This window comes from Chelon labrosus (assembly GCF_963514085.1).
Source record: "Chelon labrosus genome assembly, chromosome: 23".
Classification (NCBI taxonomy): Eukaryota; Metazoa; Chordata; class Actinopteri; order Mugiliformes; family Mugilidae; genus Chelon; species Chelon labrosus.
Window position 1 is genome coordinate 10,245,664 of NC_140356.1, and position 17,788 is coordinate 10,263,451.

General features: G+C 41.9%; 1 protein-coding gene across 1 annotated transcript in view; it reads left to right on the forward strand.

The window, feature by feature from the left end:
* Positions 1-15,451: 15,451 nt before the first annotated feature.
* pdzrn4 (PDZ domain containing ring finger 4) overlaps positions 15,452-17,788 on the forward strand; it is a gene marked incomplete at its 5' end in the record, with an annotated part of 33,952 nt that continues 31,615 nt past the window's right edge. The window contains one exon of the mRNA XM_084573127.1: positions 15,452-15,520. Coding sequence (XP_084429253.1) covers positions 15,452-15,520 — 69 coding nt within the window. The remainder of the gene's footprint in view (positions 15,521-17,788) is intronic.

Here is a 17,788-nt window from a genome sequence, read left to right on the forward strand (position 1 = left end):
GTTAAGCGGATCCTCATGAACTCTGACACTTTCGCTGACCTTGTGGCATCAGGAATCCACCGAAACAGCTTCCCTCTCATGAGATTAAACCTCCTAAACCATTTTGATCTTTTTGACCCAGTGGGATCCTTGAGGACCCCAACACGCCCTTATGGTCTGTCCTGATGAATTGACCACGAAAGGTCAGCAAAGAAAGAGCATCTTCATGGCAGGACAGAAGTCTAACAGACAAATCTGAAAACATTTATTAGACACAAGATCTGATGCACAGTTATGATCTATGTTTGAAACTTGGACCTTTTGTAGTCCGTTTTAAAATCTAATTTTTATCACAAATAGCACCGTATGACTATTGACTCTTTTTTACAAATTAGTAATTCCAGGTCTTGGAAATCTTTGAAAGGTATGCCTACAAACTCACCTTTTAACTACAATTTGTCCATCTGTGGTGTCAAATCCAGCCCAACAGTATTTCTGAGAGTATTGGCCTCATTATGTACTTCTAATTTTTTTTATGAGCAATGGAAACAGTAGTCTTGCTCGGTTAATAAGTCATCAGAGCATGCAGAGGACCAGGTGGACAGTTTGGGAGTCCCAAGCAATGGTGTCACATCCAGCTCTGTGGCACCTGGTCATGTTTAATTCCTTCGCTGTTTTTGGGGCATTTTCTGTTTTACTTCAAAGGTTACGTACTCTTTACAGGTGTCTTCACTTCACCCTCATGGTTGCTGACCTTGATTGCTTGCCCCGCCTTGATTTATCTCACCTGCGCCTCATTGCTCCACCTGTATTTAGCCTCGGTCTTCCCTTCCCGAGTTGGTCTTTGTGCTTCATGTTCTTGTTTTAGCCTGTTCCAAGTCTACTTAGTGATTTTTTTCTGTTCTTTGAGATTTCTTGGACTTTGTCTTTGCCTGTTTTTTCTTTCCAAATTTTGATCTACCACCTGCGTCTTGAGTCGTGTGTTTCAATATTCCTCAGCCTGTTCCTCGTTTCAAATTGACCAAAAGCACTGACTGTATACAAAGATGTGTACGTAGGTGAACCCTGTGTGATTGTGTGTGTTTTGAAGCTCTGTGTGGCAGTGTCTGACTAAATCCCAGCTAATTAAAAATGGTTAAAGAAGTGGAACATGACCAGAGCTGTGGCAGGTGGTTGACGCCCAGGTGGACAGCCAGTGACCTGTGAGGGCATCCATCTGCCACCACCCTTAAAGCCCCATATTTTTAAATGTTGATATAATTTAAATGGGTGAGTCATATAAAAGTTCTCCTTTGTGCAGCTGTCATGAATGAGGAGATTCTGCTTTAGAAAGCAAAACTGTTTTTGTACCAGGCTGTTTAATTCTGCTGTAAAGTTGGGCATTTTTACCACTGACCTATCTTTGAACCCCAATTCAAGTGGTCATTCAAGCAACTGGAGAGTTTGGCACGTCCATGTTGGTTTCTTTTCTCAGTCCTGGAGGTTGCTACTTGGGTACAAGATGAAACCTGTCTCACACTGATGATTGAATTTGAACATATTCAAATCATATTCACATGGTGTACAAGTAGAGTTTTTCATTTAAACCCACGTGCTTGAAAATCTGTTCAAATTTCAAGTAAAAGCATGATAACGTTAAAACAAGATTTTGGAAACAAGAGTTATACACTCAATCGACACATGAGAACAGAAATGCAGCATCGACTGTGTTAATGTGTGACCTCTTCCACAAAACACAACTTCCTACTCAGGTGAAGTAGTGAAATTTTATGGTGTTCTTCTTTAAAAGACTGTTCGCCAGAAGTGTTTTAGTACTGCAAGAAGTTTTTGTGCAGGCTACTTTCTTTTACTCATGCAGCCTTGACTCTCAGTTGAGTGCACCCAAATAGAAAAACCTTTTTGTCTGCCATCAATACATGACACACTGTCCAAACACACTTGACATCGCTCCTTTGTCTGTTTTTTTTGCGCTGAGAGTAGAACTCCAGGGTCACATCAAACCAAAATGTCTTGGTTTTTCTGTGGACACAGCAAAAGGAGAAAAAGTAATGACACATCCACATGTGCGCTGATTCGTCTGCACCAACACACACACGAGCTCGCAGGTATACGCATCATTATAGCATGGCTCCGCCGTATGAGGCTATTTCAGTGACAGATCTCTGCTTAGCGCTACTCTGTCATCAGCTCTGTCATATTGCACGGTTGCCACGACAACCACGGCATGATGTCAAGAAAGGGAGGTAAAAAAGAGGCCTCTGTCTGCAGCACCCTACTAGTTTTAAACGAGACTGATTTGATAAGCGTATGCTCCATATTGCACATGCAAGTGAGCCGCATTAATTCTTGAACATATGACAAATCCAATGATACCTGACAGGCTGATTCATCTTTGACAAGCATTTAAAGCGCTGTAAAAAGCTTTTGACAGCATTATGACTTTCACCACTGGCATGTACCAATAAAAGCCTACACTCTGACCTTCTGTGCTTTTCCCCTGTCCAGGGTGATTGTAAAAATAAAAAAAAAATGGCTTGATATTGGATCATAAACTACTGACAAGGCTGCTGCGGGATTAGAAAAACAAGATATTTTATAAGGAAAAAGAGAGCTGTAAACATCCAGTGGGTGGATGTTCCTTTGACACTACCCATGAAGGAATCCGTTTTAATACCAGGTCATGCTAGAATAAAACATATTTCAAATATTTCATTGCAAATTCAGTTCATTCCAGAGTAATATCAGCAATGAGCGTATTAGCCCTCAGGGACGAAGTAAATCAGTACAAACCTTCCATGTTTAGTTAAAAGCTGGTGAACTTTGACCTGCAAATTCACCTGAATGACCAGTACAAAATGAAAAAAGCTGTTGTGTCTTCCTCTTAGTAAATGAGCTAACGGTGCCCTCACCATTCGGATCGCGTGATTACAACCTTAAAAGCTCAAAATTATGATGTCTTTGCTAACACTTTCATAAACAGTGGAAACCAAGGAAGTGCATATATTGTATTTTTATAAGGGGAAAATATTTATATTGCTAGCATTTTCTACATTAAGCTATACAGCTCGCTAGCTTGCTAAAATATTTGGCATGGTGGCTTCCAGATGCAAACAGTTGCCTAGGACCATGACTTACGGCAGATGTCGAACAGCAAGTGTTATGTGTACACAACTAACCACAAGTTCATGAGTCCCATTTGAAAGCAGCAGAAGAAAACCGGTTAAAGAGCTTGCTAATGGACCATCAAGAGTTAGCAACTTTATTCCATGACATAGCTACATTTTCCTTTGACTTACTGTGACTGAACATAATCCGGTACACTTCTGAACTAAAGGCCACGTGGAGTAAACAGAACAGCCCTGTTTAACTCTCTCACTAGTCACAACATTCTCCTGCCAGTTAGCGAGTTAGCGGTTAGCCGATTAGCCAAATCAGTACATCTTTCACCGACCCTCAAGACCACAATTTACGCAGAGACCATCAGATTAATTTTGCCAAACATTTCCTGAAGGAATGTTTTGGCTTAAGAAATACATTTTTTTTTCATTTTTTATTTTTTGTCCTGTTCCTGCTAAAAGTCTCCTTTAAATTGATTTATAAGCCCATGAGCTGACGATACAAGTATAAGACGTAGTAGCACAAACATTTGTGTGTGTCTGTGTGTGTTGCCTAGTACCTCTGTTACAATACTCATTAGCATTGTAAAGACTGAGGCCATCTGATCCTTCCATCCCTTTGACCTCTGGGGTCACTGCAGAGCTGGTGTCAAAGCTTTGTGTATCTACCAAACCCTATGTGTTCAGGCTGCTTTGAACCATGCACCATATATTTGTAATCTATAAATGACCTATTTGTCAATGCTTAACAGATGGTTCATTGCTGTTTTACAGTTAAGTAAAATTTACATCACCCTAGCTCATACTGTATTTCACGTCTACATCATATGAAATCTGAGAGGTTCATCTCAAAAATAGAATATTTTATTGCTGTTACTTGTAATTTGGGACTTTTTTGTTTCAAATAAACACTGTATATTGCAGAATGGGATGAATCTGTTCAAGTGGACTGTGACGGGTCATCTTCTTGTAAAGCTATTTTTTTTTTTTCTCCTGTTGTATGGCCATCGAGGGGACAGTAACATTTTTTTATTGGTCACTTTGGACGAAGATTGAGACCAGCATAGTGCTGAAGGCACACCCAGTCAATCAAGCAATCAATCACATTTATTTGTGTGTAGATCATTTCGAACACGAGCAGAAAAAAAAAAAAAAAAAAAAAGAGAAACATGCTGTCTCAAAATATCTGGCAATATTATGAGCTCTTAAAATCAAGCACGACAACTGGGATCATTTGTAGACCCTGACGCCCTGTGGCTCTCCAGCAGATGCAGCCAAATAAAATAAAATACACTGCAGGATGGACCGGATAAAAGATCAGTGTAATGCAAGGCAGCTTGGGTTTCATCATCTGGTGATTTTATTACAGTCACCATTATAGCTGCTAGAACATGACAATCTTGCCGGCCAACATGCATACTGCCAAACAGTTCAACTGTCACACCAGAACTAAGCACGCCATTGGTTGTAAGTCACACTGTGATTAAAGAACTCACAGGATGTCTGTGTAACAGAAATCCCCCACAGACCTGCCATATAGATTTGCTCTCTATAGATCTTGGTATTTGCCAAATTACTGTACTTTCTACAATCTGCACATTATTGAGCATATTGACTGTTAGGCCGACTGCTGCCAGTTAGCCCACCACACCCATAGCTTCCAATCAATACAGTGTACTTATTCACTGCATGGGCTCAGGCTCCTGTAGTTAAGGGTACAATGTTGCGCAGGCGAGGCATTCAGATGTAAACTGGGTGAATGCTTCCCCTGAATTAATATAAACAAAATATTTGTGCTTTGAGCGCTGGAGAGATTTTGCTGTCCTTTAGGTTAATGGCTAGAATTTGTCCAGCAATGAAGAAACACAAAAGGAAACAAACTGTTGAAGGATGTCCTCCCGGCATGTCTTATGTTTGTGCTTTTTCTTTCCAGATGGCGGCATTGTTTCCAGTGCCTTTCTGTTCGTGCCACACCTCAAGTTGGCACATTGGCCTAAGCAGCACCTTAATAGACAGACATAAGAAGGATCAGGGAGACAATGGCCACTTCCTTATCTTCCTGGCAGGCAGCGGCTTGTCCTGCAGTCAGGATTAGACAGGAGAAGGTCCACCAGCAGCTGGAACCAGGAAGTGAGACGGCACGCGACATCGCGGACCCCACTTCGAGCTCAGCGGCGTATGACTAATCTTGTGTCCTCCGACCGAACATGCTCTGTCCCTTACGCTGCTTTATCGCCGTGTGTGGGGAGCCAGATTAAGGCCACATTAATTCACAACAGGGGAGTCCTTTTAAACCCAGCCGGTGCACTGATAAAAATCGAAAGGACTACGCCTCCGCCAAGGGAGGATGTGCCCGCGAAAGATGCAAATTCAAAGATGAGGGAGGCAGAAACAGAGTGAGATCTTACAAAAAAAGAAATTGCAAAAGGGATATCTAGTGCCTCCCAGTCATTGAAAATAATTAGTTGCATTAACATAATTGTAGTAAACCACTTGAAGTTATTTTTCAGGAACAAGTTACTCAAGGTCGTACTTAAAATGACAGCACTTCCATCTATTTTATGCCATATTTTCACACAATAAACCTTAAAAAATATTTGAGTTTCCATAAAAATTGGGCAGCTTTTGTCAAATTTGTTTGAGGTTTAAATTAAAAATAAAAGAAAAAAGGTTGGCTGTTTACTACCTTTGTCAGAAAATAGCATATGTTCCATATAAAGTGCACAAAGGATCTTTTTTTTAGCCCAGACTGAACAAGGGACACGGATCAAAAGGACTCTGGAGGGGCAAAACTCCCAGGCGAACAAATGAGAAAGGAATGAGAAAGAAAAAGGTTGTAATGCGTTCGTTTATAGGCGTGCCTCTGCCTCCACTGTTAAACCCTTGGATGCTGTTTATTAGCCTTCCCTTTTACGTTTATTACTGCTGATGTTTATTGTACTCATCATTGTATCTTGTATGGAATATATTGGGTGGTCTTCTCTGGCCTGAGAGACGTGATAGGCATATGTTATCTGTTTCTATATATTTATAAAGGCCGGCTGGGGATGCTGCCATCCCGGATCTCTTGTAAGTTCGAACTAGAATTACCTATTTCTGCTAGTCAAGTTGCTGATTCAGTTTAAAAACCGGTCTGTTCCAATAGAGTTGGTTGCATGAGGCATTTTTATTCTGACTAGGCTGTTATGTTGGATTATTAGCGGCACGCTAGAGTCCATGTGAATGTAGTCTATGTCTGTCCAGACTCACACAGTTTGTAGAGAAGATCTTTGAGAAATTTGTTGAGTGTTTCAGCAGAACATTATGTCTCTGGGAATTTAACCTTTGACTTTTCGGACACTTCATCGTTTTATCTTGTGCCAGTTGTGGCCAAAAACGTGTTTTTCACAGAGATCTTAACGCCTGACAGAAAGTTTTATCGGCTCATCTTTGAGTCCAAGTGGAAGTTTGTGTAAACTTTGAAGAAATACCCTCAGGCGAGTGTGGACAAAACAAAAGCACAATGCACTGAGACATAAAACTCGGCCAAGTGGCTGGATTTCACTGCAAGTCTGTACTGAACTTTGAAGAATTGCTTTTTAGTTTCTATGCTTCAACTACTTGGAATCTTCCATTATACTCTAAAAAAATCATTCCTTGTGATCTCCTCATTGCAAATCAGACACTCTCTCTCTCTGTAGCAGTTTTCATTGATTTGTCTCTTGTATCTTTAATTCATTGTAGGCCTATTTATACACTCATTTTAATTGATTATTTTTTACAGTGTATCTTTATTATTTAAACTGACCTCGCTGTAAATGAGAGGAGCCCTCAGTGAATATTATGATTCATGCCAGAGGAAGCTTAATGCATTAAAAGTACTGCTAAATTAAACCATTTAGTGACACATTATTTTTTTCCCAGTAAAACATGAAACATCAGTCAAACACAAATTTGAAGAGCGTGCTGCTGTAATATTTTTCAAGAAAGTACGACGTTAAAACTAAAGCAAAGACAGTGAAAATGAATCACGTTTCTTATTGGATTTCCGTTGATTTGCCTCAAAACTTTGAACAGCTACAATGCTTAATCTACGGACTGCAGGATTAGCTAGAATGTACATATTCTGGAAGCGGTGTATTTCTTGTGTTTATTTGCACGCTTTGGTTAAAATTTGAACAATGCACCAACACAGGCTTCTGCAGGCTCGGCCAAGCATGGCTCTGGTTCTTATCCTTAAAGCCGAGGGATGATGTGTCCTTGTGCTTCTCGGTCTGCTTTGAAGTTTTAGGTCAAGTCTGTGTGCCTGTATGTGTGTGTGTGTGTGTGTGTGTATGGAAGAGGCTGGCCTTGTGCCCCTCTGTAATCCTGTTAAGCACCTGGACAATGGAGGAACAGCTGGCTTGGCCTTCCTGCGCTCTGCAGTATGGAGTGGAGGAGAGGAGGATGTGCATTGCATTCAAATGGAGACACAAAAAGAGGATAATGTGCAATGCCAATAGAATGGACAAATATAGGTTTCTATTGACCTGTTTTCTACCTTTAAACGGTGTCTCTCTGTCTGACAGTCTGTCTCTATATTTGCATCTATCTGTTTTATGTGTCTTCCTTTCTCCCTCCCTCAGGTCGCCAATGGCGCTCTCCTGGCCCCGGTGCTCCATCCATCCTCATGGTTCAATACTGGCACAGATGTGGTGGAAAGTTTAAGGGGCCCGCTTGTGTCATTAGTCCAGCAGCAGGGCCTGGGAGCAGCAGGGGAAGACTTCTCTAATCAGTTTTATTGGAGCTATGCTATTGGGTTAACACAACAGGGTCAGGCCCAGAGCCCAGCGGCACTCCGGTGCAAATGTGTGAGTGAATACACAGGGGGTATCTGTGTATGTTTCTTCCCCAAGGCTATAGCACAGATAGCAATGTCCTTCTACCTCTCTGTGTGTTTCATGCGTGCACACACATGCGTATGCTGGTCGGAGAGAAACCAGAGACTCAGCTGTGTGGCAGATGAGCTCAAGCTGGTTTAGATGCTGTGATCAAATAACTGCATGACAGCACAATATATTGTTAAAAAGGAAAAAAAAAAAAAGGCAGGAAGGCTAAAACTCTACCGACAATGCTAGCAGCTCTGTAAGGCTCAAGTACAGCGAGGCCTTGGGCTAAATGCCAACGTCTGTATGCTAACGAGCTTACAGTGGCTATGCTGACATGCTCATGCTTGGCAGAAATAATGTTTACTCCATTCATTACACAGGTGTAACTTGTTAGCATGAGACCGTGACACTAACAAATTCACAGTTAACACAACTGCACAATGTGGTAGTTGGCGGTGGATAAATATATTAAAGAAGTACGAAAAGGACAACTCACCCATTAAGAGAACTTTCTAAACTCGTTGTCAACCTTTTGTGCAACATCAAATTTCAAAGGATCACCAAAGTCTGTTTGGATCTACAGAAACTTTTTAACAGTCCAAAAAAAGTGCTGCAATTCATTGATTGAGCTACATAGTTATTTTCCTATTGAGGTGGAATATCAGCGGGCTTAACCCATCCTCTCAATCTGTTCGAAAGTTCCATCTTATCATGATTATGATTGGGCTATTATTTCAATAAGTAGTGGACTACTAGATAAAAGTGACACCGGTCAGGCATAACATTATGACCACAGATGGGAGAAGTAAATAAGCACTTCAAGTAAATAACACTGACCATTTTGACCATCTTGTGAAATTCAATGTTCTGCTGGCAAACTTTTGGACCTGGCATTTGTGCGGATGTTACTTAGACATGTGGCACCCACCTAGACCAGACCAGACACCTCCACCCCAAAGCATTGACACTCCTTGATGGCAGCAGCCATCCCCAGCAGGATGCAACCTGACACAGGCTGACACGATTTGGAAGGTGGTCATAATGTTATGCCTGATCGGTTTTAGCCACACAGTAATACACACTCTGATCATCATAGGTATCCTCACTTAATCTTTTGACAATCCAAAGTAGAACACTGGTCGACTGACAGACAAACATTGCCTTTCCTAGAGTCACACCAACTGAATGTAGTACAAGCCAGTCTAGACCAATTAAATCTGTTTGGTTTTGAGCTATTTGGACTTTCATTTTCTCAGAATACCTTCCAAGTCAGTCATTTTTTCTATAATCGCAGTGGTCAGTCATCAAAACCAAGCTGTTGGAAAACTGAACCTGTGTCCTAGTGCCTGAGGACAACTCCAGCCTTATGGGCTACTTGACCCTGCATGCTAACATGGTGTGAGGTCAGCTGGTCAGACGCCAGTTTGGCGGCTGGCTTATCGAGTAAAGGAGCTGTCACGGTCTCGTATTCCCCCTGGTCACGCTGCTTTTGTGGTTGCAAGTAGTGGAACATGTTGGATAGTGAACTTAACCAAGCAGAGGGTAACGCAGCATCTCGTCGTATGGTCAGTGGTTAAAGAAGGATCTTGAAATGGCGCTGTTTACTTTACTCTGCTTTGTCCAGTGGCGCAATGACATAGAAGGAGTTTGTGGCTGATTTTAACTGCAATTTTACTTCTTTTAATGCCTGGCTTGGCTTGCATCCCCAATCTCTGGTTTGGTTTCATTCATCATTACAATGGTTTTCTTGCAACACACTTCGTTTGTAGAAACTGTACATATGTTAGCCTCACTTTGCAGTTTTACAACAACTCGCTAATGAATATTGTTTGTCCAGCTGGCAATCTGCAAATTATGAACAAAATGTCTCACTGTGTGTTGAATACACCCCAGTTTTGACTTGTTCTTCCTATTATGGTTTGACAGCCTTTTGTTCCTCTAATAACTATGTTTATCATTTGATAATTAAATGACTAGAATCACTCTTTATTATTGTTCATTAACAATCAGGATCAAGTGTGAATAAGTGGAGAAGGATCTGAATGGTAGCCTCCTGCAAAGCAATTAGACAATAATGAATAGTTTCAATGTAATTACCAGAACAACAGAAAAAAAATACAAAAGGACACCGCTTTTAAATTAGCATCATGTGCCATTTTTTTCCCCTCGGCCTTTACCTCCCTGCTGTAAGTAGCACTCTAATCGTGTTTTTACCTAGATGAATGGTTCAGGGTGTTAAATAATGTATGTGTTATGGCTATTGAGAGCTGTGTGTGAGTCGCCCTCAGGCTTTTCTCACGCCATTGGCTTTGAGATGCCCGGCTGTCTACACTAGCAGAAATGCTGCTGTTTTGTATTGATCTTTCCATTCATGCACTGACATCTCAAAGCCAACTTAAAAGTGAACTTCATCACTACAGGTGTTTGGGAACTAATTTTGACGCTAAACATTTCATGTAAAACGTGACGGGTTCATGCTGACGATCGCACGTTTGCCAGTTAAAGACTGACATCTCAACTTATTTGCATGTTTCCTACTATGGTCACCGCTCTGTTTCCAACTCTGAAACTAAATCTAGTTTTAAACATAACTTCATTCTAAAGACTCATCAGTGACATTGCATGAAGGACACTCTCAGATCATTGTCAAACCAAGAATAAAGAGCCCTGGAGGTGTTCGGTTTACCAAACATTAAAGAAGTGCTTCTGCGTTGTTCCAGTTACGTGTCTACGTTGGTATGCTTCAAGGCAACTTTGTTACTGAGAGAGAGAGAGAGAGAGAGAGAGAGAGCGAGGGAGGAAAGTTTGCTCTGGTAACTTATTTAACGTCTATTTGTTGGTATTCCGGAGGGCAGGCCTTTGAGTACAGACCGAATGCGTGACCATCATTCCAGATTAGATCGGCTACGTACCCATGACGCACAACTCTGTCTGTCGTCAAGGATACAGTAGCACCTGAAAATCTCAGTGAAAGATTCATGCGGCTGTCATTACCTGCTGTACCTAGGAATTTGGAAGTTCCCTCGTAGAACTTAACACTCGGATTTACAGAACTGAGTCCGAGCTTACCTGCCAAGTTACTATTTTCAGGGAACAACTTGAAAAGTGGCCCATTTTCTTTCGATCACACTCATATGGGACATTATGCTAATAGGGCATCACAGGCTTCCTTTGAAGTGCAACACTTTCCCTCTGCAGCAAGCTATCTTTGGTTAACCTTTGAATGAGTGGCAGATCCCTCTGACGGACTTTACCATAAAAAATTAAATGACCAGTACAGCTGTTTGAAGCCACCTCGGCCCTCCTCACCCTGAAGTTAACTACCTGTCGAAGAATTTATTGAGCATGCAACCGTCAGGTATGACACCACTCTGCTGCCGTATTGCTACACCAGTTTCTCAGACATCAAAGTTGAAGGCACATTTTTGTTTGTGAAAACCTCAAATATTCACGACATTATTTCACATCCAAGTTTCAAATTCCACGTCTCTTATACTTATACCAGTCTGTTCAATTTTACATGAGAACTGGAGCCAGACACCGGTCCATCTTCTCATTTACATTCACAGAGCAATAATCCTGGGTGATGAAACTGAGGGGGAGACAAATTGTAGAGGTGATGGAAAATGAGCAATATAAACTACAGAAAGGATGGGCAATAAATGACCACAATGATGATGTCACCTTGTGTAGAAGTGCCAGGTGGAGCTTAGATTTACTTTTAAGTCGAACCGAGACGGGAGTGTTCAACCTCGTAAGACTTGTTTGAACAGAGGGATCCAAAAGAGACATTTACAAGAAGATATTCTGAGTTTAATAAGACATTTCTTCAATATATCAGCTGAAAAATGAAATCTCTGAAAAACTTTCAGAACTTTTTACTTTAATTAAAAACCAACAGCTGCACTGACACCCCAGGTTTGTGAAAACCCTGATAACCCATATAATCCTAGGATGATCCGAAAGGAGCTTCTTGAGACGTAACTAGTGCTTACCTTTCTTCACCGTGGTTGAGATCTGGGGGATGTGGAGGCAAGTCCATGACGTTCAACAATCCCTGGTCTCCCCTGGTCTTCAAAGCTTTAAAGTGTGTTTGGGCTCACTCAAAGGGAGTCTTACTTCCCTTTGGCCAGTATGGTGTCCATAAATTCCAGGTGTCCCACTCCAGAATAGCAATAAATCACTTGATAAGAACATTACCACCACCATGTTTCTCTGTGGGTGCGATACACTGTGATTTCTTCATGCATTCAAAACACTGGTATGTCTCCACAACTACCGGACCTTGTTTCCCTTCCCGAGAAGTGGTTTAAAGATGCTTCTCTTTGTCTGAGAACACTACTCGACGGGCTTGTATTGACAAGTCTGTTGCCAAGTTGCAGAGTCTTACATTTGTTTAGTAAATTCAGTGTCTGTGATAATGTTGCTTTTCTATCTGTCAGTGAACAAAGCTTGATGTATTGATCTTTTCGTCTACCTAATACCGAATGCGCTCCTCCCTTAGAAACCTGAAGTCTAGCCTTGACTTGACACAGAGTCTTTCTTTCTTCTAACCCTTTCACTTGGTTCTGAATCCATGTTTCAAACTGTCACAGTGCTATGTAACGCGCGCGCGTGTGTGTGGATGTATTCTACTGAAACAGCATGTGAACAAAAGCTGCAATCTGATATACTTGAAAAAGCCTCCAATGAATATATACACTGCCTGGCCAAAAAAAAGTCACCATCAAAAAAGGTCACACACTCTAATATTTAATTGGACCGCCTTTAGCTTCGATTACAGCACGCATTCGCTGTGGCATTGTTTCGATAAGCTTCTGCAATGTCACAAGATTTATTTCCATCCAGTGTTGCATTCATTTTTCACCAAGATCTTGTATTGATGATGGGAGAGTCTGACTGCACAAAGCCTTAAGCACGTCCCAACAATTCTCAATGGGGTTAAGGTATGGACTCTGTGGTGGCCAATCCATGTGTGAAAATGATGTCTCATGCTCCCTGAACCACTCTTTCACAATTTGAGCCCCATGAATCCTGGCATTGTCATCTTGGAATATGTCCGTGCCATCAGGGAAGAAAAAAATCAATTGATGGAATAACCTGGTCATTCAGTATATTCAGGTAGTCAGCTGACCTCATTCTTTGGGCACATAATGTTGCTGAACCTAGACCTGAGCAACTGCAGCAACCCCAGATCAGAGCACTGCCCCCACAGGCCTGTACAGTAGACACTAGGCATGATGGCTGCATCACTTCCTCTGCCTCTCTTCTTACCCTGATGCGGCCATCACTCTGGAACAGGGTAAATCTGGACCCATCAGACCACATGACCTTTTTCCATTGCTCCAGAGTCCAATCTTTATGCTCCCTAGCAAACTGAAGCCTTTTTTCCGATTTGAATATATAATGAGTGTCATCTTAATCCACATTTTAATGGAAGGATATGACTCATTGAAATTTGGCCTTTTGTTCTTCGTGCAAAGGAGTCAGTGCATTCGATTGCTCACACACACATTTTGCTCTGTGATCGCATGTGTTTTTCAGCAGATTTGAGCCAATGGACGATCACGATGGCAGGTAAGAGGGACACTGACAGGAGAAATAAAAACAACGATGAACAGCAAAAGTTCATTAGTTGGTGATGTCACCTTCAGAGGTCAGCGGAGACAGCGGTGACCTCACCAGAAAGCGACGAGAGTGGTCGGAGTGAAAGGGTTAAGTGTTATCTGGGGGGCTGTATCTGGATCTGCTCTGACACCCTTGACTGAACCGCCATGGTCCCAGTACCTGCATGACTGGTGATAAGGAGGATGACGCATCTGTACTCTCTGCTTATGGTCTTGGCAGTGACGGCTATTCGTCATGCAGACACAGTGCATCTGCCTCAGTATCTAGAAGTTCTTGTTTTGCTATAATACATGATTCTCTAGTAGGAAAAATAGATGGGTTTCATTGTAAAATAAACTGGCTTGCTGGTTGAACTGTTCTGAAAAAGAAAGAAAGAACTCAGTGTTTATAATATATACTGTAAGACTGTCCTTGTCTAATGCAGACTGAACCGTCATGACAATATGATATGTTGTTGTCTAGGCTGTTGTGTGTTTTATTTTCACTTTATTGATTGCATCTTTTCTTGGTTAGGACTAAAACCTTTGTCTGATTCTTAATGGTTGCTTGAAATTAGCTTTTCCTTTAAACAACTACTACAAGCAGAGGTAGTATCACACAAATCTTCAGTAAATATGTTGTTTTAGCAGTTTGTAGATACGTTCAGCAGCAACATTTTACATAATTGCAATTACACTGAAAAAGCATCTTCCAGCATATTTGCTTGTAAATCACTTCTAGAGATGGTTGTAATTCCATCACTGCTCTTTTAGCTTGTCTTAGCAGCCTTTTCTCCTCCTCATTCCACCGCTCCGTCCTCCCTTCCCTTCCACTCTCCTCCCTCTGTCCCCTCACCGCCCCGTAGAGAGGGGCCAGTTGGGCTGGAAGCTAATTTGCAGCCAATCAATACTAGTCTGTGTTTCTTCCTGTGTGTCAGCCCAGTCCGGTGCCCTTGTCTAACTGCCGGCGGAGAGCAAGGGAGCATCTGTTTGGCGACTAACACCCTCTGACTGTAAATCTATGGCAGCCACTAAACACCACTCCTCCAAAGTGCAAAAGGCTATCTGATTGAATCCAAATTAGATTGATTACCATACCAAATCCAGTTGTTGCATGTGGGCACCAACAAATAGCCATCTCTGTAACTTAAAGAACTGCATGGATGAAATGTTAAGTAATTTCTTTTGGTATTTTTGGATTGTGATGCAGGGATTTGCAGTGTTTGTGCTCACACAGACGACAAACAGAAGCGCTATCGAGCATACAAACACAGATGCAATCTGCAAACACACATGCAGGATGTCCTTCACTTCACTCCGCTTGCATGCAACAACACTGATGCTCGGATACTGAATCTTCCGAAGATACGACCAGTCCCCTCCCTCTACTCCCTGCCCCTTCGACTTAAACAGCCAATGAGGACGCTGTCTATTCATGAGCTGGAGTAAGAGCAGGCATGTGTAGGCAGCCTGCCACAGGAGGAGGTGTGTCTCCATGAGCCAAAAGTGTGTACATACGAGAGAGTGCTCACACAGAGAGAGGAGGTGGTGGAGTGAGGAGAGTGGAGGCAGACAGTATATGTAGGCATGCAAGTGAGAGTGACAGGCAAGAGGGAAAGAGAAGCCAGGTGCGTTTGATTCATTTAATGACTGATGCACTCACCACAAACACAACAACAACAACAGCCTCCTCCACTTAAACTGAACTGAAACACGTGTGTGTGTGTACCGTGCTCAGAGCGACGGAGGGGATCTCTGAGGATACACGGATGAGAAAGAGGCGTGGGGGAGCCAAGGAAGAGGAGCCCGAGTGTGTACCACCCCGGGGGGAGCTCGCTCGCACGCACCGCAGACAGCGCACACACTCCAGCGGGCTCTCGGCACTGTTTCCCTGACAACTAGAATGGGCTGCAATTTGTGCACCTTGCAGAAACGGGAGGAACACTACAAACTGCTCTATGAGATTGCACAGGTAAGAGAGACGTAACTGAGGAGGAGGAGGTTTCAATGGTAATTATGGCAGGGAGACTTCTGGAGGAGAGGAAGGAAAGTGAAAGCAAGAGTGAGAAGAAATGCAAGAAAGAGGAGCAAGGCAGCAGACAGACTGAGTGGGAAACCTGGAGAAAAATCTGAGAAATGTACAAAAAATGAGTTACTTCCAAGCAGCGCAGGCAGAGAGCCAGAGTGTGTATGTGTGCGAGTGTATTCCTCCCTCCATCAAAGTGAGTGGAAGCTAGTTATTTCTCCACAGTAGCAGGAGATGTGAGAACAAGTTCAGCTCTTCTTCCCTCGTTGGCTCCAGGGGAATTCATCACATCTCCTTTTTGCCTGTGACTGTCTAGAAGCAATGCAGTTCAAAGGACAGCCAGCAAATGTGTTCTGCTGTTTTCCTTTGTGTTGTTTGTCAGAGGTGGACTTCTCTGACCTAACATATGGTGGTTTTTCTATTGTTGCTCTCTTGAAGAAAACTCCAATGTGGCTATTGCAATTTTTTTCTCTCTCTCATGAAAAGCTCATTTAATGAGTTGACCTTTGCTGAAATTGTATAGACAGAAATAAAAACGCAGTCAACAACCACATACTCTCATATTGTCTCAGAAAACGATTATATTTTCATTACGAGCAGTGAAATGTCGTGAATAAATAACTTGTTATTGTAGCGGGCTTGGCTGGAATGTGTTGATTAGATCGGAAGAGTAGGCAAGTGAGTGTGGATCTGCTACAAAAACATGTACACAAAACATTGGCAAAACTTGTGCTTGTACGGATCGTAATTAAAAATGTGCATTTAGACAGAAAATGCAATGTTTATGGCAGTTTCGAGGCAGCATTTTGATTATGCGTGGAGCTGATTGTGCCGAAACGTGCGCTTTGTCGTTGGGTACAGTACAGGCAAACATCAAGCCGGGGTTCATTCATCATTTAGTGTCTTACACTGTTACAGACAGCAGGGAAACTAGATATGGTATAATGAGGATGAGCCGTACTGTTGGAGCCAGGCTAGTTTTGAAAAGTAAAATATACTACTACTGTACAAAGTGTCCAGACTTGTGTGTATGTATATTTTATGAACACTGAAACTATGCTCATAGTAATGCCAGTAAGTCTGTTGTCAGTTAGCTGATGTTAATGATGTTTAATGATAACGAGGCGGCTACTTGTCTCGTTATTGAGCTCTCTAAAATGTAACAAACATATTATCACTACAGAAGCTTTCACATCACCGCTAGACGCTGCTTTTATGAACCTTATTCACAGTGCTGCAATCTCAAGCTCATTACGCACTCAGACTAAATGCCTCCATGCCCTAATGAGATGGTGGATGTCTGCGTTGTCTGCCTGGGTGGAGCGCAAGAAAATTAGCCATGTCAATTAAAAGAAACTCTGGGAGGTTACGGCTCCTTTTGTGCTTCTGAGTTTAATGGAAAATGCCAGCCTAAACAAAGCCATAGCACTTTATGTCAACCCACGGAGCAATTTAACTCTGATAAGCTGTTTAAAGTTGTTTAAAAAGCTGATTTGGCCAATTGAATTGTAGTTTTTGGAGGAATAGTTTTGACATGTATTCACTTTCTTGCTAAAAGTTAGTTGAAAAGATTGATACCATATAAATGTAGGTAAAGCTAGTGGCTGACTAGCTTAGATTAGCATAAAGACTGTAAACAAGGTCACAGCTAGCATGAATCTTCCCAAATGTGTATATCAAAACCTGATTTGTCTGTACTATATAAATGTGGGTAAAGCCAGTGGCTGGCTAGCTTAGCTTAGCATAAAGATTGTAAACAAGGGAACAGCTAATATGAATCTCCCAAAAGGTGTACATCAACAAATCTCTTATACAAAAATGAAGGGCAATTATGAAAATGCAATGTTTAGAGGTTTTCCAGATCTCTTTAGTAAAGTAACTAACCTACTGCTAGCTACAGTTAGCCCTGAATTAGGTGGTTTTTAGCATTTTTATTCATAGTTACTGTTTGTGTTGTTTGTTCCCGAACTGCAGGAACTGAGAACAATCATAGTTCTTGGAACTCTGTTTTGTGGTGTAAGGTTGCTACGACTGCGGTGGTGGGTAGCACCTGCAATCGGTGTTAAAATACAAATGTCTCAACGCTGGTAGAATGTGCTAACATGCTAAAAGCTCTTAAAGTTAACTTTAAAAAAAAAATTCTTAATCAAGCCAAGGTGTGATTCTGTTCCTCACACAGAAGGCAGGCTTTTATTACGCACATTACTTCAGCTT